Source organism: Oculina patagonica, chromosome 10 (assembly GCF_052425735.1).
Source record: "Oculina patagonica isolate OP01 chromosome 10, crgOcupat, whole genome shotgun sequence".
Lineage (NCBI taxonomy): Eukaryota > Metazoa > Cnidaria > Anthozoa > Scleractinia > Oculinidae > Oculina > Oculina patagonica.
Genome location: NC_135767.1, coordinates 23,244,834 through 23,272,543, shown reverse-complemented (window position 1 = coordinate 23,272,543; position 27,710 = coordinate 23,244,834). Strand labels below are relative to the sequence as shown.

Genomic DNA, 27,710 nt, shown 5'->3' with positions numbered 1-27,710 from the left:
TCGATTACATGTAATTTTTTCTACTTAGCGCCGGATCAAAGGGTATTACTTTTAGTCTTCTTCGCAGTCTGATCTTAGAAGCGTTGCGTGATTGTTGCGTGACGATAGCACGTGAACAGTTCCCAATCCTCCTCGTATCTTAGCAACGCGTCCAACCAGCAGACAGCTCACTTTGTTTGAAGCAGGCAGTCAATTAATCTCACAGATTTAATATAATTAGTCTGATTCAATAGTAATGAATTGGGTTGCTGTTGGTGTTTACGAAATTTAGCGGTTTGTACGACATTTGTCGATAGCCAGTGGGGAGCTGTGCATCTTGTCACGTAAGTTTCTACGATTGTTCAAACGCTCTTCTTCGTGAAATTCCATTACACGAAAGATCTTTCGAGTTGTAAAGTTTTGTACAGGGATCGATGGAATCAAGACTACTGTGGCTTCGAAGTAAAAAGTATTGTGATTACGGCATTGCTTACGGTTAACGAACAAATAGAGACGATGGAATAACTTCGGTGAAATTTGATGAACTCAGTGCCATCTGTAAACAGTGACGTGGATCTACTTATTACTGTACGTGTATCACAATCAAGCTCTCAGCTTTGGGAATATTTTGTTGTATAAACACTATTTCAGTGAACTGTATACACTACAATAACCTCCTGGCTCGGTTGGCTCGATTCGTTTCCAAATATAATGTTTGCCTTCGAATTCTTGATCGGTGCACCGGTATGCGAAAGTTCTTTGGCGCGCATTTTCGAATTTTATCTTGTGGTGAGATGAGACAACACGATAAGCGATTGAGTTACAAAAGTATAACATAATGGATCAGTCTAATATTGACAACGAGATGGAAAATAATGAATCTGAGGACTTCAGAGTTTCCGATGCAGGAAAGACAGAGTTTGTGGAATTTGAGCGAAGTAGAATGGAATCAACTGGAGAGGACACTGAAGCCGGTGAAGAGGCACAGAGCATAAGCGAGAGAAGCGGCTATTTACAAATCCCGTATGGCTTTCAGAGTAGAGGATCCTATAAACACGCTTCCAAGAACTGTGAGATTGTTGGAGGTATATAGTAATAATTTGGTTATTTTGAGAGTTATTTGTACTGTATTAACACTTCATTGTTGAAAAAGCTAGGGTATTATGAATGAAACATCAAAAGAGAAGGACATTGGTTTAATTTACTAACCTGCATTCGGTCCAGGCTAATTGTCTACCAGCATGCTACAACCTCAGAATTGTCAGCAGCTTTTTATACCATGCCATAGAAAATACAGCCAATCAGAATACAGGAAAGCCATTGTATATTCGATGGTATTCGACCCAACCTACATACATGTACCCATCGTGCCCTGCGATCTTATTCTCATTGAAATTTATTAAGCATATTTTCTATGGCATGGTATAAAATAGTTACACAACACTTTTTGTAAAGGTTCCTGTGTAAACCGAGAAAATACAAGTAACTCCTGGGATATTCCATAATATATATACAACTCAAAAGCATTGCATAACTAGAATATGCAAATAAATCTGCAATTCTTCTGATGATTCCAGTGATAAAGAACAGCAGGTAAAAAACAGCAGTGGTAAACTTTGTACTTGTACTTGATCAGGCTTGTTGGAGATGCAAAGTCGGACAACTCCTGCCTTGTGGATACCTCACCATAACAGACAACACATTACAGACAGTTGAAGTCCTGGTGAAAAGAATTACTGAAAAATTAAACTGCCACTACTAAAGACTTCAGTTACTTAAATTAAAGGCCCTGAACAACCCTCCAAGTTTATTTTTTTCCTTAGTGGCCATTTGGTCACCAACTACTCAAGTTTGGTCGCCAGCTCCAAAATTTAAGTCCCCATGGCAACTAAAATGGTCTTAACTTGGAGGGTTGCTGAAGGTGTCTGCATTGTGGGTGGGGGGAGGGGGGACTTCCCTATATGGCTTGTACCGAGCCGTGCCAGTGCCGTTTGATAGGGTACTTAGTTTTTGGCCCCTCTTCCTGGAACAGGTTTGTTTTGTTTTGTTTTTATTCTTTTTTTAAGTCGTGAATGCAATGAACGACTTATTGCGGTTTGCTGGAGAAATTCGATTAAATTTGTGTAAACTCCCTTGGTAACCTGGCAATTTTATATCAAGTTTAAATTAAGTTCAAAATGGCGGATGGACGTGGACAAGGGCTGGTTTCCCGAGTTGTAATGCGAACTTGTGGATGTACATCAGGAGAATACGAATATTTTTTCCTTTCTGGAAGGAATTTTTCTAGTGAGGCCAGTGCTCGAATCCACATTTACACACAATGCAACGGAAAGGATGGCCAAGGAAGCAAGAAATGTGCACGCCGATAAATAGCTTATTTTGAAAGTCCGCGGATATGAAATTATCTTTCATTGAAATGCAATCAAATAGTTGGTAAGTAATAAATCACCCTAAATAAGGCTGTATTTTCCGCTACAAATTAGTCTCACTCAGCAAGATTAAACTGATGCGTTTCGAATCTATAGTTGGCTTGCTTTGTCTTTCGGTCGATCATTCATTTGCACATTCGTCAAGTTTTTGTATCTAGTAATATTTTATATTCGTTGTCACACTCTCGTTAACGAAGGTTCCAAGTACATCTATCTCGTGACTTAAACTAAAATCAAAATTTCCTCTGGCATTCGTAGCTCATTAGGTAGCAAGCCTTATGTGAATGATAAATTTGCTCTGCTTTTGAAGGCAAAACTACATTTGTAAACACAGTATTATGCATCAGTCCCTTACAATTATTTTTTCTTCATACACATGGTCTGTCAAAAAAGGGACATATTAGTTCAACTGTGGTAATTGTAGTTCTCCAGGGGTGTATCATTGCACTCAGGTAATTTTTTGCTTTGTCAACATCCACTGAGTGCTATGGGGTAGACATTCAAAGAAATACTGAGAGAGTACTATTGTTAGCGGCTATTAATTTAAGCGATTTTTTCTGAGCAAGATTTAGCGACTATTTAATATAGGGATTTTCCAAAAACTTCAAAAAATAGTAATATCGTGTAAACCAGCTTTTACTGGCCGGTGATGAACATATGGCTAAGATGAAAATAAATGTTCAGTAAAAGAAAAAAACTACCGTATCTTGACATTGAATGAACATAAATTGCATTGCCTAAAAGAACAAAGTTACCGGTATCCATTTTTGTGTTCCATTAGGGTGGGAAGGGGGTACCGGGGAGGTACTTGAAATTTGACCAAGACAAATTTTAGCAAGTACTAAATTTAGCGATTTTCGCCCAACTCACTAAAATCGCTAAAATGTAATAGCCACTAATATAACAATAGTAACCTTAAGGTTGATTTCTGTACATGTCCTATGCCTCCCCCCCCCCCCCCCAAATAAATGCATGCAGTCATCTCAGCCGAAAAGGAACCTGGTTGCATGCCATGCTGATAATTAACAAATTGCTTACACTTAGATGGTTTGTTGTACGTGTTGTCCTACAGTTTTATTTTAACAAGGCACATAGAATTTTGAATTAATTTACAGATTCGCCAAAACAATATCCTGCAATACAGCACATCACTGAACTCTGCATGGGGCTAGGCTGTCAAGAGGTGTGGGCTGGAATGAACATCCTGCAGTAACTTGTATGAAACACATGATCAGAAAAAGAATTTTATTTCAAATTTACTCTCATTTCACAAACAGTGAATACTGCTCTCTATAAATTGACTTTTAGCAGACTGTACAGCTTGAAAAATAAAATATTTGGAAGTTATTGTTATTGACTGCTGAAAACAAAGAGTAAAAGATAAACAAGCTTTAAGGTTCAGATCCTTTAATCCAACATGGCCACCAAATCTATGCAGAATGGCTGGCAATGTATAGAGATTATTTAAAAACAAATTAATAAGGCTGATTAAAATGCATTGACGATTTTCGTGGCATGTAAAGGGGTAAAGTAAACTTTTTGGTTGCAAGTAAAGATACCAGAAAAGGAAATAAGCAGCAGTTTTCATTTGTTACATGTATCAGGCCTCTGAATTGATAATAAATTATGTTGACTTTACTGTTTCCTGCCAATTTCAATTCTTAGAAGTCACATGTATGAGGCATCTGTTAGTTTCTTTTAATTATTTGCCTTCTGTCACAGTGTCTGCCATTCTTTAACAGAGAAAAATGTATGTAGAATAATACCACTGTCCTGTATAAAATGGCTGAGTTACCTGGTTATTAATTAAAGAACCCTTTAGCAAATGTGAAACAGTTTGGTGAAAAAACATTCCCTAGCTTCTTTCCATTACCAGCTTCGCAGCATCTTAAGGTACCTCATATCTTGTTACCACTACATGTGTCTCTCTCAGCATTAATTATTTTAAGCTCTGAAATAATCTTCACTTCTTAGCTGCTTAGCTAGAAGGCCTCGATGGACTACTGGATGGTTAGTTTTCAGTTAGAATATGGGGTTATTTATCACTTACCAGCTAGAATTTTAAACATGACTCAACTATGACGTACGTTTAACAGATTTCATAGACAATTACAAAAATTGTCGTTTGTCAGCAGACATTTAAAATTTATTTTGGCTAATTCTGGGCTATCAGTTTATAATATACCACATTCACGACTTTGCTCATAGAGCCTTTGATTCTTATATATTTTTTATTTCTTTTGTTGTAAAGTGACACACAATTCTCGATTCAGACAGTTTGTGTTTCTTGATTCACGTGGGATCACAAGTTGGTCATATGAAAGTGTTTACAATACAGGTATGGTGTAAACTACCAACAATCACACAATGTTCTACACTTCCTTTGATTTTTGTTATGTTATTCATACATGTATCTTTGATAATAAATTTATATATTTTTTATTTGATTTCAGTGACAAGGCATTTGAATTATCCATCATACCAGTTCAATGTCCTGCGACTCATTATATTTTCGAGAAAGTTCAATGTATATTTTGCACTGACAAAAGAGTATGTCTTGAAGGTGAGTCGAGGCATGTGATCAAAATTAGAGATGCAACTTTATAATGGCTTTATTTATTTATTTATTTATTTATTTATAACAACTTTATTGCAATAAAAAGGAGATACTTATGTACTTTTGAGCAAGTCACAGTGGTCAGGGTTCAAGCCATGGCCAGGGTATTCTAGAATTCCATCCAGGAGGGAGTTGAAATACTCCCAGTCACTTCATGCTATAGCCATATTAATGTCATTACTCTCTAACGCGCTTTTGTTTTGCGATCACACAGATAGTCTTTCTTTGTTTTTCCCGTGCAAACAGAATTTCAGAGATTTCTGAACATAGTTTGCAAGGAGCGTTCAAAGTACCCTGTGTAACAGTCAATTCCTCTCCAAGCACACGAAGCAAGCGAAGGAAACTAATAGCGAACGAGTGCACCTTGACTGCTAAACAGACTTCGTTCAAAGCTATAAGAAAGAGCAGTTTGAAATTGATCATCTTCGAAATAAACAGGAAGCTCGCTGTGGAAATTTCTTAGAGGTCACAATACATTCGTGAATTGCCAACAGGCTACACCAAATCTTTGATTTTCCAGTATTTCCGTTTGATAATAACAATAACGTCTTTTAATACTAATCCTCATCCTGAAAAATAAAATCAGTCTGCATTCCAAGTTATAAAAAGCTGTCCATTTAGAAATAGAACACTCTTGCAATTAACGGATGTCCTCATCATTTTTTTCTTCGCAACACAGTATCTGGCTGTAGATACACAAGCTTTTGATTGATTGCAGTTTAAATTTATTTTTAGCTTAACGTGTCTTGCGTGTTTAGTTTTGATTTTGATTTAATTGTCCAATGGCAAAGCGCGTTTGAAAGTAATATGAAACTAGCTTTGAATCAGAAATGAATACACAGATCCTTGCAAACCTGTGGGATTTTAGAACAAGCGTTTCAGCTCTGTTGCGCAGATGGACTATACCAAGGTTTAAGTTTGTCTGCAATGTAGGCTATTCATGCTACTGAAGCCGAAAATAAGTGCTGCCTGATGGTCTGCTAGGCTAGAATGCATGCTTGCACACTTAATTTTGGTTTGTACATGATCAGACCATCTAATATTGTTTATTAATCTAGTAAAAGTGGTGAACATCCTTTTTTTTCAGTCATGCCTATCATTTTGTTCCTGTTTAGGTTTACAATCTGAACTTCCATGAAGTGTTTTCTGTGTCAGCTGAGATGCATTCAGTACTGTGTATGGTGTTTAATCACGGCAAAGATGAGCTCATAACTGGTGGAACTGGTGGCATGAAGGTAATGAGGGCAATGATCATGAAAGCAATGCCAAAATAAACTAACTCCCATTTTAATAATTTACATATATCGTATTAGTTTTAAATGACTGATCTCTTTTTAATCACTGTTGCTTCAATCCATAGATTACATACTAGTTCATGTAATATCCTATTTTCTAAATTTATTATTTTGTTCTTACATCTTTTAGTTCTGGACATTTGGAGAGATTGATAAAGACAGGCAGAAGGCCTGGGAGAGAGATTCACGGCCAATGGCTAACTATGGCTTGGTTTTAAGGTGATGCTTAAAAGTGTTTCTTACATGTCTTTAAAAAGTCAGTCACTTACAAGCTGTGTTACTGTGATAACAGGGCATCCTATCCTGATATGGGAGGAAGCTGGGTGAAATGGGTTGAGCTGGATGAAGCGATGCAAGTGAGTAGAATTTATTGGCATGTAATGACCCGCAGAAATGATGGTCACACCACACTGAAGTCCTTCATTATACATGTATATCTCTATGCACGCATTGCGGTCTTATCATGTTAGCACACTATCTAATTTTTTCTTTTTTAATCTTGAAGAAGGTGGGGAAAAAATGGAAGACAAAATTATAATGTGTTTCATCCATTACTATGACAAAGATTCAAATACATATATTACTGCAGAAACAATTGAAACTGATTACACAGCTATTAAGGTCACATATATTGAAATATTGGTTCATACCTTTTTGTAACAGAAAAAACGTTGAATCGGGTCAGTATGTGTCATTCTCTCTTTTCTTGCTAGCGGCTCTATTGTTTGTCTGAACGGAATGTGGTGGCTTATGACATGGAAGGAAATCTTCTTTTTCAGATACTGGAGTGAGTACTGGTCGTTTGTTAAGTTAAGGTTACTCTTTATTAAAGGGTAAAGCCACATTAGCCATACCTGCTTTTCATAAAGGTCACGTGGGTCGACTACATCTGATGCCAGATCTAGGAATCTAACGGAATCACATTACTGTGGGAGATGACGTCTAAAGCTGCGTTCACGTTTAACCCGAAATGTGTTTACGTGAAACATGTTTCACTTAAACATGCTTGTTATTGCATTGTTCACATTAGGTGTCAGTTTCAAGCACGTTTCATGGTTCCTGCATAAATCTTTACACTTTATTTAACCATAAAAATATAGCTCGAAATTACAATAAAGTTTCCATTAAATCTTTGTCTTTCTGTCTATTTTCAAGCCCCTCGATGAAGCAAGGCTTTCAAACTTTAGCAAGAGGACAGTATGGTCAGAATTTGCGCTATCAGTCGGTAACGGAAGATTTTTATTTTGTGAAGTTTGTTTTTGTATTGCAATGCTGCAATGCTGCGCGCTTGTAGCCGCCGTCGTAAACTATCGTGGCGATATTCTGCCAAATATTCTGCTTTCTATTCATCACCGATAATTCATATTGTATCGCTTTCTTAGCCCATATTTTAAATAAACATTTGGTCACATAGAAAGCCCAAATTTGAAGCTTTTGGGCACTCGCCTCCTCACCACCGCATGTCCGCCATTTTAACTTGCTTAGTCGGATCATGATTGAAACTACCTCGTAAGGTAGTTTCAATCATGCTCAGACTAATCATGTTTCAATCATGATTCGCGCAATGCACTGCCTGATGTGAACACTTTTAACAACGAAACATGTTTCATTCGTGATGAGACTAATCATGTTTCGGCCTAATGTGAACGCAGCTTTATTCTTTTACCTCGCCAACCTCACTTCCCTGAATGATCTTATTGAATAATATAGCTATTGACCAATTGCAGTGTCAATAGAAACTGATTATAAAAATTGTAACTTTTAAAAAAGGACTCCAACGAACAAGGAATTTTGTGATTTCTGTTTCATTTTTCAGTGCTCACAGGGGGCCTGTAACTGGTTGTGTTTATTCCAAAGCCTGTAATTTCCTGGTCACTGTTGGTACTGATTGCGATGGTAGGATAAATTTAAGTACTTCTTACTTTAATCTTCTGATTCTCTTCACTGAACATATTAACCATGGGAGCTCTTTTTAAGATTGTTAATAGCTTTGGGAATTTGGTGGTTAAGTACGCATGTACCACAGATAAATTAAAACTGGTACGTTCACCGGGTTTGTAGATGTCACGAGACATGTCTTGCAAGGAAAGAAACGCGTCATTTGAGAAGCAAGACGCGAGAAACAACTGACGTACTATTCGAGAAAAGAGATCTGTTTAGAGAAACGAGGCTGGTCTTCAAAAAACGAGTTGTTAGAAACAAGACTCATCACGTGAAGAACTTTACGCCTTTGGTAAAATACTGATGGCAAAAGATCGCCGTTTTTTTACCTCAGAAAAGCTAATTTGAATGGTCTGGTTGAATTTCAGTGAATGTTTGGAGCAGATCAAAAGGCGGAGGGAGGGTACACACATTTACTGGACATTCTAAGGTTAGCTTAGCAACAATATCTTACCATTAGATTTTAATATACAACTTGTTTGACAGAGAAAAACGACGTAAAGGACTTTTTGTATCCTAACTCCAAAATCGTGAAATATATATATATATTTTTTTGTTTGACCGTGTTTAGGCCATAACAAAGATAATGCTCCATCCAGAGAATTCAGCGCTGGTGATTACAGCAGCTATGGACGGCATCGTAAAGGTCAACTCGCTTGACTTCATGGAGGAGATATACAGGTGAAGTAAAAAGGACTATTGGTCTGAATTTCAGATGTCTTCTCTGGTGGCTTCCTGGTCGCTTCTCTTCTCAGGAGTAAGCGACCAGAGAAAGACGTCTGATATTCAGGCTAAAGTACTATAATTTCAGTTAAAATAAGTTTAGGACCATTGTATTTAATGGAACCAATAACCGTGTTGCGGCCCATATAATTTAAAGTGGGGAGAGCGAGGTCGTCCGCTTCCCAAATGCGTACAACTGCATTCAACTTGAGGAAGATGTAATTTGATTTTAAGTTTGCACGAACGTGAAACAAAAGAAAGGTCTGTGTCACCGACAACATTGGAACCTATTATTTTCCGCACATTGTTCGGATTCTCTAACCAGTGAGCTACCGGAAGACTTGTGGCGATCTAGGCCTTTTTTTAGCTTCATATGTAAAACTGAAGTTGCTGCTTTCACTTATTGTTCTCAAGCTAGAAAGCACCCACTTTTCTTACTTCTTGTCCCCGCCCACCCATAAGTGTAATTTACACCTTAATTTACTTGTGCATTTTGTACCTTTGTTTTAGCTTGCCTGTATTTTCTGAGGGAATTTATTGGATGAACATTGTCTCTTCAAAGCTTATATACTGCTGTTCAAATCGAGTGATTGAAGTGTTCTCACTTAACCACCTGTGTGACTTTTGGGCGTTATCCCGCTGTTCAGTGATGTCACTTTCTCTGGTCACGTGTCGAGGGAAGTCAACACGTGTTATGGCAGTGGGAAATGATAGCAGGTAAATTGTACAGCTGCTGTGAAAGAAAAAGATGCGTTGTGATAGGTGTAGAAAAACTGCTGAACAAATTGTTTCTGAATATAAAAGGTCGGTAAACTATGCATACAAAAAACAACAGAAAAAACTTGAACGTATGGAAAGTGAAATGATCGCAAAGTAAATCTCAACAGCGGCAAACACTAATACACTAAGTACCGGTTAGTTCTCGCTTTGTGGACACGTCGCAATTTCGGATCCAGCCATGTCTCGGAAAAAAAGCTGTAGTCCCTACCAGGGTTAAAGGAGCTACTTCACGGAGAACGCACTTTGAGAAAATTGGCAATTTCTTTTTAAGATTGTTGATCGTAATCTGTCTTAATCTTCGTCAATCGAAACCATCCTTGCTTTTCATTTCTCCTTTGGTGTTTTTCTACATTAGAAAACTATTATTTTGAGGTTTCCTTCAATTTTAAAGTAATCAGGAAAATGACTTAAAATACCACATAGCTCCTTTAAAGAAGATTTACTGAAAATAATCACCGCCACTACGGACTCTTGCTATCGCAGAGACGAAATCTGAGGATGTCCGCAATAATGACAGATGACTGGCGGAGTTGATAGATTGTAATGCAGACGTTGATTTAGTTTTTGTGTCTGCTCAAGCTGTAAAGAAGCAATAGGAATCGGTGATCGGTGTTTACTCCTTCAGCTGCTTCCCGATAAATGAACCAAAAATATAACCAAAATTAGCAGTCGCTGAAATTAAAAAACCCTTTTTTTTTCACTTTGACTTGTGTGTCTTAATAAAAATTGGGTAAATTAAACGAACAAACAATTTATTGTATGGAAGTCAGCAAATGTAAAACTTAGTGAAACGTACGGTGAAAATGTAAAACTTAGATTAAACGTACGGTGTAAGTTAGACTAGTGGTTTTAATGCGGCTGCTATTTACTTATTTTGTTTCAACCAGCGTTCGCTTGATTTCTCGGAAGCGCCAGAACCTCTCCACAGTCCTCCCTCCGCCACCCATCTCGCCCCTGAACATGGTGAAAGATGTGGCATACAATAGGGAGTTTAACATGATGTACTTACTGATTGATGAGCAGGAGATCTGGGTCTATTACACCAGGTGCAGTATGTCTCTTAGTTATTATTATGGGGGAGGAGAGGGAAGGGGAGGGAGTAAGTCAAACCAAATTCCACCAGTCTTCATCAGCTCCCCACATTTCCAATAATAGTTTCATTTTTTTTGTTTTGCTATTATTTCGCAAAAAAATCTCTATGGGTAGCAAATCTGCTCCACCTTCAAGCTAATAGTGTAACTCTATGCCTAAACGCGGGCAACGAGAATTTTAGCAAATCCATGCTTACCAATGAGGCAATAAAATTGAAGAAATTCGTTATAACATAGCCCCTTAATGGTGAAATTTCCCTCCTTTTCACAACCTTGAATTGACTCTGTCTTATCTTCTTTTTTTTTTTGCCAGAACGAACCCAGCCACACGGGTCGAGTCCTGGAAACTAGACTTCATTGAAGACATTCATCATCGACACTCCCAGGATGCTTTGCAGAAGTCGCGAGCAAGCAGCCCTTGGCTTAGTGAGGGAAACAGGTAAATACATATGGGTTATTGACAAAGCGTGAGGTCAAGATGGCAGGATATTGGCCAAGTTTTTTTTTGCGTGGTTATGGACCTCGACTTCGTCTCGGTCCATAACCACGCAAAAAAAGAACGAGGCCAATATCCTGCCTTCTTGACCGAACAAGCTTGGTCAATAAAGGATTTATTATATCACTTTTATCGAGTACTGAAAAGGAAGCCAGTTGCATGCACATTCAATGGCGCACGCTAAAATCATTTTATTGGTTTATAAGTTTAACGAGTGACTGTCAAATTCTTGAATGAATCGAGACGAAGTAAAACGATGCGACAACAGCGAAATTCACCTCTTTTTAACCTTCAAAAGGATATTTAAATGGCTTAAATTGCAAATCAACGTTGAGTTTGAAGCCTTAAAACAAGAATGTCCATTCCATCTGGCCGCCAGCTGAAATTGAAATTGTGATTGTTGAAAGTGTTTGGGACTTACAAAGTCATGGGTAAAGCTTGAACTTTTCTACATCATAATTTTTAAAAAATGTTCGACCCGACCTTATTCGACGTGAGCGTTGGAGGCTTCGGTGAAAAGATGTTTTAAAAGCCTCGCCGTGCCGTCCGCTTTCTTCCATCAAGTTTTACACAAACGACAAGTTTGCCGAATTCTTTATTCTTCAGGTATGTCACTGACTTTTCTCCCTTTTCCGCCGAACAAAACCGATATCATGGCTTCAAGTCGCTTTGCGTTTAATTTTTGTATTAGCTGGTTGTTGTGGCAAATAAAATTCACGAAACTCGTTAACATATTTTGTTGTTTAATTAGTTTGTTCTTGTTCGCTTCAAGACCTATTTCTTTGTTATAGGACTCCCTTTCGCTAGAAACAGACAGAAAATATTTGTTTTGTTTTGGAAAATGATTTCATAGCTCAAGTTTAAGACGGAAAAGCTTTTTGTAGTAGCGTCGACGGAACTGAAAAGTTTATTCGCTTGCGGGAACACAGCGGGCGATCCCGAGCGGTCAAGATGGCTCCATCTTGACCGCTCGGGTAGCCAATCAGAGCACGGGATTCGTTTCATCTTGACCGCTCACGGAGCTAGTCATATAATAACACTAGTTATCGACCCAGTGACAACCGTGCATTCTGTTATCAGCTGAGCATTTTTTTTTTAAAAATATGTCCTCGTCTCAGATCTCCAAGTCCAATTACTGGCGAGTCGTCCTCGCTTGGTCCCAGTTCCTTTCCACCGTGGGAAGCTAGCGGTAGAGAGTCGTCACAATCAGCTCGTAAAGAGAAAGTGAAGATCACGTGTCTTGGAATCTTGTATTCTCCAATCATAATGAAGACAGTGGAGGGAGAGGCGTGCCCTGATGCGAAACACTTCCTTATGGCGGGAACTCAGGTGGGTAATTATTGAGTGAAAATAAGCCGTGACTTACATTACTGACGGGTTAGTACTTGAAACAGTAATGAGGCAAAGTAACCTTCACTTCCAGGGTTCACTCAAGAGCACGTCATGAGAACACTGGCTAGCCTCAATTCGGATTGGACACACTGATCATTAGTCTGAATTCGAACTTGGGAGTGGTTTGGGGAGAGGGGAAAAACGTCCTAGGGAGTAGGAGTGAGGCTGAATGTAGGTTAAGCACGTTCGCCACTCCGAGGTCCAATACACGAAGAAAATTATTCAACGCTGGCCCATCAGAAACGCCTGAATTGCAGGCTAGCTGCACAGATCATATTTTAGCTCTCCTTGCATAAAAGAAAGAATTTGTGTGATTGTCTCCATGTAATAAACATTTTGTAACATGACTCATGTTTTGTTTTAGGACGGACGAGTGCTCTTCCTTCATATGTTTTGGCAAGGACTGAAGTATCATCAACTTCAAGCCAACAAGGACGCTGTGAGTAGTTACAACTACAATAAAGAATTTTTCTGTCTTCACTCTGTATCCGAAAGTCCAGCCTTGTAAAACGCCAGACTAATAACTGGTAGCGCTTAATAAGGAAGTTTAAAGGGACTATGTCACGGATTTTAACAGATTTTTGAACAGCCAAAGTTTATATTTGTGTCTTAGGAAACTTAAAAATAATGTTCCATTTTTATAACACAATTGCCATTTTAGAGCACTTAAACTGTTTTAAAGCGCATTTTGGCTGCGGATGGCTCGGATGGAAATGGATTGTAATTTGAAAACATTAGTCAACTTTTTAAAGTTGTTTCCGCGCGCCTTAAAAAAATCGATATTTATAGCTGAAGTTTGATTTCTATTCCAAAGTAAAGGTTATATCTTCAGTGAAATGTTCAAAGATAACGTTTTTTATTGGTAAAGTTGCCTACCACTTATATCAGAACAGTTTAGACGAAAACTCTGCGAAATCCTCGTGACATAGTAGTCCCTTTAAGTCATGTTCAGTTCTTACAACAATGGAAGTCAAGCGGAATGCAAATTCTTAACTTTTCGTTTGTTTAGCTTTACTCCAATAATATTGACTGAGCTGACAAAAACGAAAATTATTAGGCGATTAAATTTTACCCTTCACTCAGAGAATGCAATAGCATTTTAAAAAAGCAAAAATGTAGGCATCTAAAGACGGTTTTTGTAACAACGCTAGCTTTCCTGTAAAATTCCTCGTGTAAAGATATTTGAAGGCCGAATTCTGTGATTGCCTATCATTTGTTTATTCCCTTTTATTTTTTAGGTTCTTGAAAAAGTGAACACGTAAAAATGCTAGCTTTTCTGCAAAATTTGTTGTGCAAGGATATTTGAAGCCCGTCGTCCAAACTGTTTATTCCCTTTATTTTATAGGTTCTTGAAAAAGTGAACACGTAAAAATGCTAGCTTTTCTGTAAAATTCGTTGTGCAAGGTTATTTGAAGCCCGTCGTCATGTTATATTCTGTGCATGACTATAAACTCTTTATTTGCTTTTATTTTATAGGTTCTTGAGCTTTATCACGATCAAGAGATGAACACTCTGGTTACAAAATGCAGGCATCCTGGGATTGTTATCCTTATATGGTCATTACCATTCCTGCAGTTGTTAAAGCGTATTGATTGTGATGCCGACATGACGTGTTTCACCAGAATGGTAAGTTATTGTATTGACGAGTTTTGAGGAACTTTAAATAAAAAGCTAATCTGAGCAGGCTCGTTCGTGTTTGTTGTTCCGAGATATTAGAGATATTAAATCACTTTAGCGAGGTGCAAAATCAGACAAACCATAAAATAATCATTTACTGTGATAGGAAAAAATAGAGACAATTTATAACAGACAACGGTTGACGAAGGAACGGACAGAGATTGTTAGAATTGGGAAACATAGAAGATAACAAAACGCACTTGGAAATTTATGTTATTTTTGTTTCTTAAAAAATGAAAAAGATGCACCAACCTGACATAGCCACTCCCCCCCTCCCCCCTTCCCTTCCTACTGAAAAACTAAACCAAACAAAACTGGACTGATTGTTCCCTTTCCCGCACTTACCACCGTTTGTATGGTTATATTTTTGTTAATGTTTTTTATGTAAAATACATTTCTATTTTCAGAACAATATTTTGTTGTGTGGGCACCAAAGTGGATATTTACATCTTCATTCGCTGTCTTTGGACAACTGTGAAATTTGTGAAGAGGAAGGTAAATCAAATTAAAATTTTTACACGATTTATAGCCCTATAATAAAGCTATAGCAATATCGAGTCATAAACTACTGTGTCAATTTTTCAACGGTTTTGTGAAGTGATCATGATTGACAGTTTGTTACTTATGTCTATAAATCACTTATAATCGTGTAACATGCTTTTGTTGACATTTGTTTTGCTACTTTTAATTAAATGGGCTCGTGACTTAGTATGTTTATTTTTTTTTCTTTCCAGAAGAACGAGCTGCAGGAACTAAGCGTTCTCGTCTAAAGGATCATCAGAACTGTGTTAACAGTGTAGACTCAAACTCCAATCTGGAAATATTCTGCAGTGTCAGGTAAATTGGAGTTCTGTTATTTAGTGCACATGATACAAGAACTTATATAGACAAGAAAGTTTCCAACGATTCTATCTTTTCGAAGTTGTCGTCAGCTTCGAAGTTGAAATTTTGAAACGGCTTATTGTGCTCTGGTTTATGAAGCTGAGCAACTTACGCGGTTGTAAATAAACAAAATCTGAAGACCAAATCTGATACTAAGATGACCTTTTCAATATAGTTGAGGAATTGGATTAGACTTCTGAAAAGTGGTTATAAAAGTAGGGAGGTTTTAAATAATCACGTGCAGTCTCAAAGGAATTTTTTTGTTACTTTACTTTTTTTAGTGGTGATGGCGTGATAAAAATTTGGGACAGAGATAAAACCCTGCTCCGTGAAATCATGATGAACGAAACATTAACTGTGGCTGCCTTCCTCAATACTCAAGGTATAGTGTTATAAATACTAGAAATCCTCTTGCCGAAAGACAACAAGACAACGTACTTACATGGCAAAATTTAATGAGTTACTATTTGATAAATGTGACAATCATGGAAGGAAAATAGCTTTTTGAGGTATACATGAGATTAAAGGTAATATTTAATTAGTCTACCTTTGTATATATTTTGTCATTTGTTAAATGTATATTATTTGCAGTCAAGTCATTCTGACATTCTCCCTTTTGTTTTCAGGGGACATTTTGATCGGATTTAAACAGCACATTTTTATAATTCCAAACGAAAAAGGTAAGTTAAAGAAAAAGATTAATTAAAATAACTCCTCCTTCCCTCTTCTTCCTCTTCCTTCCCACACGATGCCTGCCTGTCATGCACCTGATCATTTTTACTCCTATGAGACCCACAATACTACCTTTCTGAATCTTAGTTTTGCATTTTTGCTTTTAAAATATTTTTCTTTTGTTTTCGATAAGTATATCCAGTGAAGGATGGTTTACCAACCGACCTCGGGAATGATTCGTTTGACGACGAGGCTTTTGAGACCGGTAACAAATACAAGCTCTCCTTGTTTACGTATTTTTACAATTCTTGTTTCATATTAAGGTTTTAAATTGTCTGCCGGTTAAGATTTTTTATTGTTTTCTCACATAGAATCTGATATCTATGAAGACCCGTCAGTGAGATTTGAAAGCAAAAAGATTCTACAACCAGACCCCACTAATATGGAGAACTACTTGGTAAACATTTCATTCACTCATTTTTGTATTATCGTCCCCAGAGCCGCTCGGTCCCTCTTAGCCGGCTGAGCCTGGGGCACGAGGAACATGTGGCTCTGGGGACACATGATTTGATTGACTAGATCTTCAACAAAGGAAATTTAAATTTGACAAATCAAATCGACCGTTTGAAAATCGTTCTGTTGTAAGGGATTTTACTACGGTTGATTTGATTGGCTTGATTTGAATTCTCTTTTTTAAAAATCTAGCAAATCAAATCATGTGTTCCCAGAGCCACTTGTTCCTCGTGCCCCAGGCTCAGCCGGCTAAGAGGGACAAGCGGCTCTGGCGACGAGAATGTCATTTTTGTTCATCGTCACAAAAAAATGTAAAGGAAAAAGGCGTTTAAAACCCTGTTTTTGGATTGCAGGTACCATTTCCAAACTTACAGTTAAAAACATCTTGGTTTATGGAAGGACGACCTCCCCCGGATCTTGAGCCACAAAACCAAGAAGAGGAGGAAGAGGTCAGTTGTTTGTTAACGTGCAAGTTATATTTTTGCGTTATACAAAATTACCTTTATAAGAAATAAAACCTTGAAATAATAACTTATTAAGGATAAAAAATAACAGAGGTAATAATAAACTAATAGGGAGAAGGACGGCTAAGATTGGAAAGGATTTTCACGGATTATAGAAACGGGGATTTTGAAAACAAATACGAACTAATAACTTCGTTAAAGAAACTGTGTCACGGATCTAAGCCAAATTAAGGCACAAGGAAGCGGCCACCTAATTGAGTGAAATACCAAAATAACCACTTAAAACAGTAAAGGAACATTTTAATAAAACAGCAAATACAAAAGAAGGTACGGATAAACAAAAACTGAAGAAGATTAAAAGGGATTGCAATATGTTTTGTTTTCAATGTTCATTTCGTTCGTTCGTTCGTTTCGCCCGGGAGACATTTTTGTTTGTATTGAAGCTATAGTTTTGTCATTTAGATCTATAGAAGTAATTTCTTCGCTAACATTAAGTTTCATAGAAATAGCCTAAACTCAACCATTAAGATCCTTGAAATACGGTTGAAAAATTAAGGCTTCGATCTATAATGGTATGGCTTTTATATACAAAGCTGACAAACACTAAACTCACTGAGCGTAATATTTTGTTTAATTTTCAGTCACTCAGTTTTATGTCGGACCGCCTCTCTCTTGCTCCGACCGAGGTCTACTGTTCCCCGTCCTCCACCCCCAGGAGACTGTCCTTGGTTAGTTCTGTAGCCATGTCTGAGCGCAGAGCCAGTACGGAATTATGGGACCTTCCCGAATTTGGTGACTCGCCTGTGTCATCCCCGCCAAGAACTCCGCCTCCAGAACCAACACCACCTTCTACCCCACCCCCGGTAAGTTTTTCTATATCGAAACCAACTGCATTTGTTGATGTTGTTGTTTGTTTGTTGTTGTTTTGTTTTGTTTTTGAAAATTTCTGCACTCTACAGTGGTTTTATTAAAAAGTCATCAACCAACTACAGCATAGATGGAAGGGTTGCCACGGTCAGGGAAAAGTTAGGGAAAAATAAAAAAAAAATTCAAGGTCAGGGAAAAGTCAGGGAATTTTGCAAAAAGTCAGGGAAAATCTTAGTTCTTGTCAAATTCAGTGAAAAGTCAGGGAATTCAAGTGCCATGCGTTCAAATTCCTGTGAAAAACGTAAAGAGATCGAAAATGAAGAGAAGAATATCGATTGTCTGCAGGAAAAGCTGAAGCAAATGTAAAAGTGGATTTGGCTTATTTGATAATTCGCTTGATGCAAGGTCAGTGAAAGGTCAGGGAAAAGTCAGGGAAATTGTTGGGTTTTAATAAGTGGCAACCCTGGATAGTATGCTCTGGCTTATATGATTTGGCTGATATTGCCCACCCTTGCCGCAGGTAACATATTATTTTTTCGATAAATGAATGGAAAAATTACAACCATGTAGAGTCAGTTTTGTCTTAAAGTTAATTTTCTATCAAATTCAGTAAGGAATAATGAAACATGACAGCTATACACTGTGGGTACCGGGGAAGGGTGTCTGTGTACTGAGGGACTCTCCTTTGTATTTAGGACAAACAATTAATTTACATGTAGCAAAACTGAGAAACGTTTCTTTATAGGGAGAAGAGTCCGAAGAGGATTTGAGTGAAGGTATTGTGAATATTTTTTTTTCTGAAATTCGTTTAGATCACAGCAATCAGCTACAGTATGACCGTTATTGTTAATTTGTTCTTAGGTGACAAAAACACAACAGAAGAACATCCAGGCGGCGATTCCCCCTGTGATCAGTGCGACGATTTAACTAAAGAAGGAAAGAAGAAAATTTCGTTCGTTCCCAGCTTTCGAAGAGAAAAAGGCAGAATGGGTAACGTGACTATCGACTCCAGGTCCCTACGGTCTGGTCATGCAGGTCCCGGATATGCTGCCCCAGTTGCCAGAAGAATGGTGGTCCAGAAACCTGAACCAAAACCGTTTAAGGTTAGAAGGTTTTTTTAAGCACAAAAAGTTATTTGGAGCGATGTTTAGTTAATATTTACCAACTTGCTTAAGACCCGAAACATGTTTGTTTCTTGAGGTTTTTCACAGCTTTTGTCTCATTGAATTTCAGCCAAAGCGGATTCCGAGACCTGCGATAATGAAGAAAACAAAGAAACCAAAAGACAAAGGCGAGGAAGAAGCCACAAAAGAAACAGACGAAAAAGAAAAAGACAAGCCAGAGAATGAGACTGAAGTAACTAACGAAGAGAAACATGACGGGGAGGCAGCTAAAGAGAGTGAAGAAGACGACTCTTCGTACAGAACACCACATGTTGTTAATATGCCATCAGGAGAACAGAAGCCTCTTATACGCCAAGATACTGTAGCTGATCGGCGCGTTCCTGGCACTAGTGCCATTCCACAGGAGCAGGGATCTTCGCGGTCAGCAAAGAACGAGGAGAGGACTCCGGAGAAGGACAAAGCGAAAGGTTGCAAAATTTACTTTTATACTTTGTTGAATTCTTGTTACTAATTGTCAAACGTTTTTATGATGTTCGGAGAAGTTGGTGATACATCAAGTGAACTCCCTAGTTGGCCTGTCTGTTTGTAATACAGTTGAACCTCTCTAATAGGGACACCGAAGGGACAGAGCAGTGTCCGTATTAGAGAGGTGTCCATATTATAGAGGTCACCACTATGACGTCACTTTTGTAACCAAAAACAGGAAATTGCATTACGAACACAAAATATCATCGTCTGATCACCGGAGTGTCCGTAATAAAGCGGTTAAGTTTATATGAATCTGTTCCCTGGTGCCGAAGTTTAGTGTCCATCGTCCGTATTAGATAGGGTCCGTATTATAGAGGTTTTTTTCTAAAGAAAATATTTGAGAATTTTGTTGGGACATCGGAGATTGTCCGTAATAGAGAGGTGGCCGTATTAGAGAGGTGTCCGTACGGAGAGGTTCGACTGAACATTAATATGGTAAAATCCAGCTTTGTTTTATTTTGCTTTGATCTGTAGACACACGAGGTCAGGAGGATACGACATCATCTCCAGCACCTCAAAAAGCCGAAGCTCAATCGAGCGGAAAGAGTCCAATTGCTGCGACTGGAGACGAAAATGAAGCTGAGGCTCAAGATAAACAAACCGACGGCAAAGGGGAAGAAAACAAAGAAGCTGTTGAATCAGCAGAAAAGGAGAAGCCACAAAAACGCTATTCACCGGAACCCAATGAGGTGCCTGTAGTGACGTACATTGACCCCGACACAGGAGAGGTTTTACAAAAGCCAGCGGATGAAGTCCCGGATAACGCTGAGATTCTCGAAGACTTCGATGATGATGATGATGAATTAGAAGGACTTGATGAATTTACGTCCGCACCAGAAGGAGATTTAACATCTTCTCTCCGCAGCAAACGGAGCGACCGTGGACAAAAGAGTGTAAGCTTTACACCAGAGCACGTCCGATCATCGCGTCCAAATCGACAACTACCCAATCTTTACACTTCCGGTAGAGACTCGCCAACTTTAAGGACTCGCAATGCGGGCGTGGTCTTTAAGGAGGCAGTGGTACCAGTTTATGGTAAAAACCAACCCGGCGATCTGTTCAGTAAAGTGTCCAAGAGCTCAGCGGGTGTTTCTCCATTGACGATATTCGCGCTAGCGAAGAGCAGGCGGGAAAATGCCGAGAAGGCAACAAAATATCGAAGTCGCTCGGCGGAAGGCCGCTCAAGACAGAAACATGGCACCTCAGATAACTCCAGTTTTAGAACCGATGAGGCAAATCAGGATGATTTTGAACTTAATGACGATGATATTGCACGGCTAATTGATAAGATGGGTATAGAAGGCAATTCAGAGGGGCGAGAATCGCCTGGCTCCTCAAGGCCCCCTAGTGTGACGAAAAAAGGTAGCACACTCATGCGGTGGTGCATACGAGCGCTGCAGAAAACGGACCGGAATGTTCTATTTCCACCGAAGCCCACTCGACCAAGCAGTTCCCCGAGTACTGCGACATCAATAGCTACAAGAAAGGAGAGAGAAACAATAAAAGGTAAAATATGACCGCCATGAAGCATTCCTCGCAATGCGTTTTGACACTAATTTAGGTGTTATTGGACAATACATCAAAGTTTGATAAAACAAAAAAGTACTTTTGCAATCGTTGCAAGGCACGTTGCTGCAGTGATTGTGGACTATGAAGTAGTTACCAACTTAGCTTTCTAGACCTGTAGCAGCCGAAATTGTCTCCCAATACAAAGCTAGTCCGCTGCGTTTTCGCGAATGTTTCGTGACAAGGTTGACGATAGGTTGCGGCCATGTAATTCTTTTGTGTAGCAGTAAGTTTACATCGGGAAAAAATAAGAAGGTCGTGTTTCTGTCGCTTTTGCTTCGGTGTTATAAGTTCGTTTTTAACTCGGAAAATTCCGAGTTTTGGTGAGAGGGCCGATTTCACTCCTTCACTCGTTTCCTGTTAGACATTTTAATTGAATTAATTAATTAATATCAAATTGAATTAATCAATTAATCTTGTGAAGCGGGTAGGGGGGTTGGCTAAAACGCGAGCTTTACTTTGTTACTTTATATGAAGTACAAAAAGGCTATATATTTGTTTCTGAAAACCCAATGTTCTCCTTGTGGTATGCATTCTTCCAGGCGTAGACCCAAGCACACGGAATTTCGTGCTGAACGCATGCGCATATATGAAGTACACAAAGACTATATATTTTCACCAAATCTTACTGAGAACTGGTTAAAATTCAACAAAACTTGGGGTTCGATTTATCGCCGAGTATTTCCGAAAAAATTAGATGGTACTAGAAAAAAGTTCAATTTGAATGAAATATTCATTTATAAGCCGAGCGGTCATCAACAAACGAAAATTAACAAACGTTTGTATTTATTTTTGGTCATTACCTTTTATTTTAGCGGCGGCTCCTAAAAAGCCATTTGGTTTAATGACGCAACGTTAGGAATTAAGTTTTTATTCGTCTTTTCGTCGCTATTTAGGCTGGAACTCGTCCTCCATCGGCTCGCTCTGGAATATTATTGTTTTGTCGGCGTACGTGATCGTGATCGTCTTTTGAACTGACGAGGGCATTCGAAATCCCGCATGTCTTAAACAATTTCCTCGCAATCTCTTTTACAATAATTATTTCTGCCTGAGACTGTTTCTGTTCCTTTCCTTCTGTTCCTTCCTTTAAGTTTAGTTTTAAATTTGCAAAATCACTGCTAACGTGACTTTTCAAGAGAAGAAGGGTCAAGAAGGAATCGATCTATTTGACTTGTTGTCGCGACACCAGAAACTGGCCAATCAGAAGCGGTCTTTCCCACGCGCTTGGTAAACATTGTAACACGATCTGACAGAAATCGGTTGCATGTAATATTTTTGTTCAAAAGCTAAAACTTAAAATACCACGACTTCTCTGCTAAAAGAAAGCACTTCAGAAGAGTTTGATTGGATTGAGGATACTCGACAAATACTGGTAACAGCACATGTTTCGTTTTGATGACATTTAAAGTTCACCCGCTTGATCTGCTTGATCTTTTCGCTAGCAACCTGGCGAATTACGACGGACTGAAGATTCACTGAATCATCAGCAATCATCCCGTATTCTCTGGCGATTTTGCAGTTGTTCTGAACTGTCTCTACCTCGGCAACAACTTTCAATTTGAAGGTTTAGTTGTTTGAAAACCAGTAGCTTTTGGCATGATGATCGATAACTGCTTAATTCTTCAGAAGAATGCGTGTTTGTTTGAGATGGGATTCTGAACTCAGGTGAATGTTTTGTCACGCTTAAGGTCGCGCAGGACCCTTGCTCATTAATATATTCATTAGCCAAATTTCTTGTTGGAGTGCTGTCTTGTAAAGCTTTAATTCACTACATTTTGAATATCGATTCCTCTAAAATTTAATAAGTATACCCAGGGATGATGGAATTACATCATGATTGTCCTTTTACTGAGAGATGACCGTTGTCTGTGATGTTACAAGCCCTTAAAAGTTTAACTGAAGATAATGCGATTTTGTGTCCAAGTTTTCAGCTAGCACAGCGCACCAAATTAAATGATTATATAGCCTAGTGATAAGTCGTAACTTCTTTTGTGTTCCCACTAGAACGAAATTTTCGATTTCAAAAACTGCTACAAGTTAATGGCTTCTAAGAGAGTAAAAATGTGAAATCTAAACTTTGAAACATGCTATCTTCATTTTGAGAAGGAAATTTAAAAATTCGCTCTAGCCAGAACACAATAGAGTACACCAAGTTTATGTTCCTCGCGAATCAACTCTTGAAATTCTATATCGGCGGGGAAAACTTGGACACAAAATTGCAGGTTTTGAGGCTTCCGAAGACCTTCCGAGTCGATATTTACAACAACGTGTGCTTTATTTAAAGCTGTGAATCTAATTATGATAATTCGCTATGTTCCAGCGCACGGGATGCGAGGCTGAGAACAATACCGTGTAATTACTTGTACAAAGAACTCTGAGAAAAAAAATTCTCATGAATATTTCGTTTGTTGTCGGCTTCAGTCGTCGCAGTTCGTGCATACTCTTTAAATAAATACATACATAATGATTTCAAGGGTCCTGCGCGACCTTAATTGTGTACGGTTCTATTAATGAATTCATTCTTTATCAGTGATTTGTTGTTTTTCAATTGCATAGTTGTGATTTAACGAATATGTTGATTCGCTGTACGTGGATTGTTTTATAGTTTGAAGGAAAAATTGGGTCTCGGCTTATAGCCGAGTGATTTGGGTTTATTTTTTGTCAGAGTCTAACTGGTTCCAAAAACTGAAAGTCTAGGGTCTCGGCTTATAGCCGAATAAATACGGTACATGCATGCTTAACTACCAGCCGAAATATTGTATTAATGTCAGTTTTCTTGAAATAAACCAAAACTTATTTTTTCTGATGATATTATTATTTTGCCAACCTTCCAAACAACCTGCTCTCGATGAGCAGCTTGATGACAATGAAACTAAGTGAAGTGATCTGAATTGTGGAAAGTTTAACATCATTTGTTTTAGCAAATCTCTATTTGTCAGTTTGTTGTTTTCGATTCTTGTTTCATAATAAATTTTCCGAGTTTAGTGGCTCATAGCCACTTTGAATAGTTATTGAAAATGGTGTTCGTGTACATTTTTGTGATCGTATACACATGGCAAATATTTTATTTTCTATGTCATATTTATTTTTATTTCGTTGTAGGAAACACTCTCTACCTTAACACCAAGGAGCCTCTGAAGAGGCCACAAACTGCTGACACCATTCGCAGTAACGCAACGAGTCACGAGGAACACTCCATGTTCCCGTATGGAAACACTGCATCAGACAATAAAACACCAAAGCGAAAACAGACACGTGACCGTAGGAGTGCCCCACCCGTCAGAGTAAGCACGTGGAAGCACGTGTCATCTGATGAAGATGGTTAGTACAGAGTTTAAGGCATTGATTGGCTAGTTGTGGTCGTCGGAGTTTTGTTTTTCTTTCTGTTCAATATTTTCAAAGACTTGCAGTGGTGAAATGTTTTCCCTACAATTTGCCATACATCACAATGTCTTGCTCGTATTTCTTTCAGAGGATTTTATAGACGCTTATCAAGCCATGCGCCCAAGTCTTGGTTTAAATGAGACGGATGAGGTAATGAGAACGATCATGATACAGTTAAGAGTATGTAATGAAACTGTATCACTGATAGTGCCATTAATAGGTAGAAACGTGTTTAACTTTTCACTTCCAAGCTTGACTTGACTTGACTAAGGATCTCATTACAATAAATAAATCATTTTTGTTTGTTTTAGGATTACATGAGGGATGTCATTTCGAGGGAATCTGTTGGAAGTGAGAGGTAACAATTCTCTTTCTGTCTCCTTGAATCTGACCTCGTCGTTTCACTTCTTCCTTTGTTCCTATGTCTTTCTTTCATCCTAAGCTAAGAAAAACAGTCTAGTATACATTTGATCTTGTTACTGCTTACGAATTGACATATATGTCAATTAATTTAAGTTACGGATTTCGTGTTTCATAAAGCCCCATTTCCTTATTTATTCAGACTTACTGACACGCGAGATATCCCAATGTTAGACACAAGTGATTACAGCGGGAATTGGCAGAACAAAGTGTTAGAAAGGTAAGAGAACATTCAACTGAGCTAGGCTAGGCTAGGCTAGGCTAGGCTAGGCTAGGCTAGGCTAGGCTAGGCTAGGCCAGGCTAGGCTAGGCCAGGCCAGGCCAGGCTAGGCTAGGCTAGGCTAGGCTAGGCCAGGCTAGGCCAGGCCAGGCCAGGCCAGGCTAGGCCAGGCCAGGCCAGGCTAGGCCAGGCCAGGCCAGGCCAGGCCAGGCCAGGCCAGGCCAGGCCAGGCCAGGCCAGGCTAGGCTAGGCCAGGCCAGGCTAGGCCAGGCCAGGCCAGGCCAGGCTAGGCCAGGCCAGGCCAGGCCAGGCTAGGCCAGGCCAGGCCAGGCTAGGGCCAGGCTAGGCCAGGCCAGGCCAGGCCAGGCCAGGCCAGGCCAGGCCAGGCCAGGCCAGGCCAGGCCAGGCCAGGCCAGGCCAGGCCAGGCCAGGCCAGGCCAGGCCAGGCCAGGCCAGGCCAGGCTAGGCCAGGCCAGGCCAGGCCAGGCCAGGCTAGGCCAGGCCAGGCCAGGCTAGGCTAGGCCAGGCTAGGCTAGGCTAGGCCAGGCTAGGCTAGGCCAGGCTAGGCTAGGCTAGGCTAGGCCAGGCCAGGCTAGGCTAGGCTAGGCTAGGCTAGGCTAGGCTAGGCTAGGCTAGGCTAGGCTAGAGAAAATCCTTGTTGTTTCATGCTATAGAAGGCTACATAATGCGCCATAAGGTAGTATAAAGCCGTCCATTGGGTCCACGCATTTGGACTTTCAGTGGAATTTTTGCCTTCTTTGATCGCATTTTTACATTGTGGTAACTGCCTTTCTAAATCTACAGGGCTCATCGACTAAAGCAACAGCGTTTGGAGCGACAGAAAACCGCAACAGAAAGAAGAAAAGCACTTGATGACAAACAGAAGGATAGGTGGAAAAACTCTAATCACTTTGAATGTGCACAAGGTACACGTCTTCGGAATTCACTAACAACTTACATGAACTTGACAAAAGAAAGGAGTTTCATATCCTAGTGGAATTATGATAACTGTTTATATTAATATTAAATCTACTATATAAACTACTTGTCCAAGTCTCAGATCTGTACGTTATTCCGTACTCGAGTTATCCGTCAAAATGTTTCACGCCAATTTAGAGGGCACAGTATGGAGACGCCATGTTGGAGCCCAACTGCTTGAGCTCCAACATTGCGACCGGGAAATCAATAAAAAAACATTTAGCATTAAATTCTGCTACAAGAAGCGGTAAGATCACCCTCATGAACAAGTAAACATTCACATAAAACACTTGTCGAAAAACCTTATTTGTTCAGGATGAGGCACTTTTATAAGAAAACGTGAAAGCCTGTCGACCATCTTTGATCTTGTGCTGCGTGAAACTCCGAAATTCAAAGTGCTCTATCTTAAGACGGCGACTGCTATCAAGCTAAAAACCTACAACAAGATATATAGCCAGAAAAGGATAAAAATTCATGGGTCTTGCGATTCTGGGTTTTAGAATTTCGATGACGTCACGAAAAAGAATTGTTATTGAATGTGACTGATTATAGATTATTATTTATTCTTCTTACAGAAACACAGTCCAAGTCTGAAAATTCATTTGAATTCATCACACCACCCTCCACTACCGAAGTGCGTCATACCACGCCCCTTCCGTCCCATGATCAAACTCAAACCCGAATGTTCAAAGGACAAGAGTTGTCTAACGAACGTCCTTATCGCCTGAGACTCAATCCTCAATCTGGAGGTCTGGTACTGACTCCTGTGGCTAAAAGCTTGATGAGTCTGAAAACATGTGATCATCACGTGTCTGATGTTGCAAATGTTTTACCCAAACCGCCTCCGTCCGCCTCAATCCCAAGCAAATGCAGGTAAATAAAACGTGTCTGTGGAGGCATTTCGTTGGTAAGATGTTGCTTTTCTAGAAAGTAATAGATCAGTCGAAGGTATAGAAAGGATTGGGAACAAAGCTCATTCACCTCCTCGTACCCAGACCACTCTTCATTCGCATCCGCGCTTGTTCGTGAGACGCTTCACTCCCAAAGTGTTTTTATTCGTCCAGCTGTACTTTCGAACTGTTAATAAACCTGACATATTCTGGTGATAACATGAAATCAACTGAACTCGAATTGTTGTCGACAAATGGTTGGTTAACGACGGCGAAGGTTGAAATGACTCAAACAAAAGACAAGTTTATCTCGGTTTCCTTGAAAATTTTGTAAACTTTTCAAATGGGGGTACTTTTCTTGGAAGTGCTTTGTGTTGTTCTTGTTGTTTTTTTTTTTTTCATTACCTGCAACTTATTAATCTGGTTGTGTTTACTCCTTTTCCCATCTAGTCGCTATGTGTTAATGGCACAGCCTGACGTCAGAGAACCTCATCGCCCGGCCACGGCGATGGAAGAAACCCTTCTAATGCTACGTTTTCCGAAGTCACGTGTACGAAAACGTCATACCAGTGCCACTATTTCCAGGCCACACTCAAATCGAAACGTTCGCGTTCAGACGGGCTACGAAATGTGACGTTTAATATCCCATATCCCAGTAGCTCTTTCTCAGAAATTATAAATTATATTTTTTTAAAAGAAAAAAGAAACTAACTCGTTCCTCGGATTTTTTGTGGGCATATTGTCGACTTCCCTTTGTCTTGTATATATTTTATTTAAGTTTA

General features: G+C 39.2%; 1 protein-coding gene and 1 long non-coding RNA gene across 2 annotated transcripts in view; one reads left to right on the top strand and one right to left on the bottom strand.

Moving 5' to 3' along the window:
• The window catches only part of LOC144667471 (uncharacterized), a 116,624-nt gene that overhangs the window by 15,309 nt on the left and 73,605 nt on the right, over positions 1-27,710 (bottom strand). The window lies entirely within an intron of this gene.
• Positions 167-27,710, top strand: LOC144629295 (uncharacterized). Its single transcript, XM_078487517.1, has 35 exons — positions 167-1,064; positions 4,660-4,746; positions 4,862-4,971; positions 6,141-6,260; positions 6,451-6,539; positions 6,613-6,676; positions 7,034-7,107; positions 8,137-8,216; positions 8,630-8,691; positions 8,833-8,942; positions 9,495-9,701; positions 10,652-10,810; positions 11,169-11,294; positions 12,470-12,680; positions 13,108-13,182; positions 14,220-14,369; positions 14,828-14,915; positions 15,155-15,257; positions 15,584-15,684; positions 15,929-15,982; positions 16,168-16,239; positions 16,346-16,431; positions 16,841-16,936; positions 17,593-17,814; positions 18,564-18,594; positions 18,680-18,921; positions 19,052-19,409; positions 19,945-20,976; positions 24,139-24,357; positions 24,509-24,570; positions 24,732-24,778; positions 24,983-25,060; positions 25,865-25,986; positions 26,614-26,911; positions 27,379-27,710. Exons 1-35 carry the CDS (start codon positions 818-820, stop codon positions 27,560-27,562), a joined length of 5,466 nt encoding a protein of 1,821 aa, XP_078343643.1. The 5' UTR covers positions 167-817; the 3' UTR covers positions 27,563-27,710.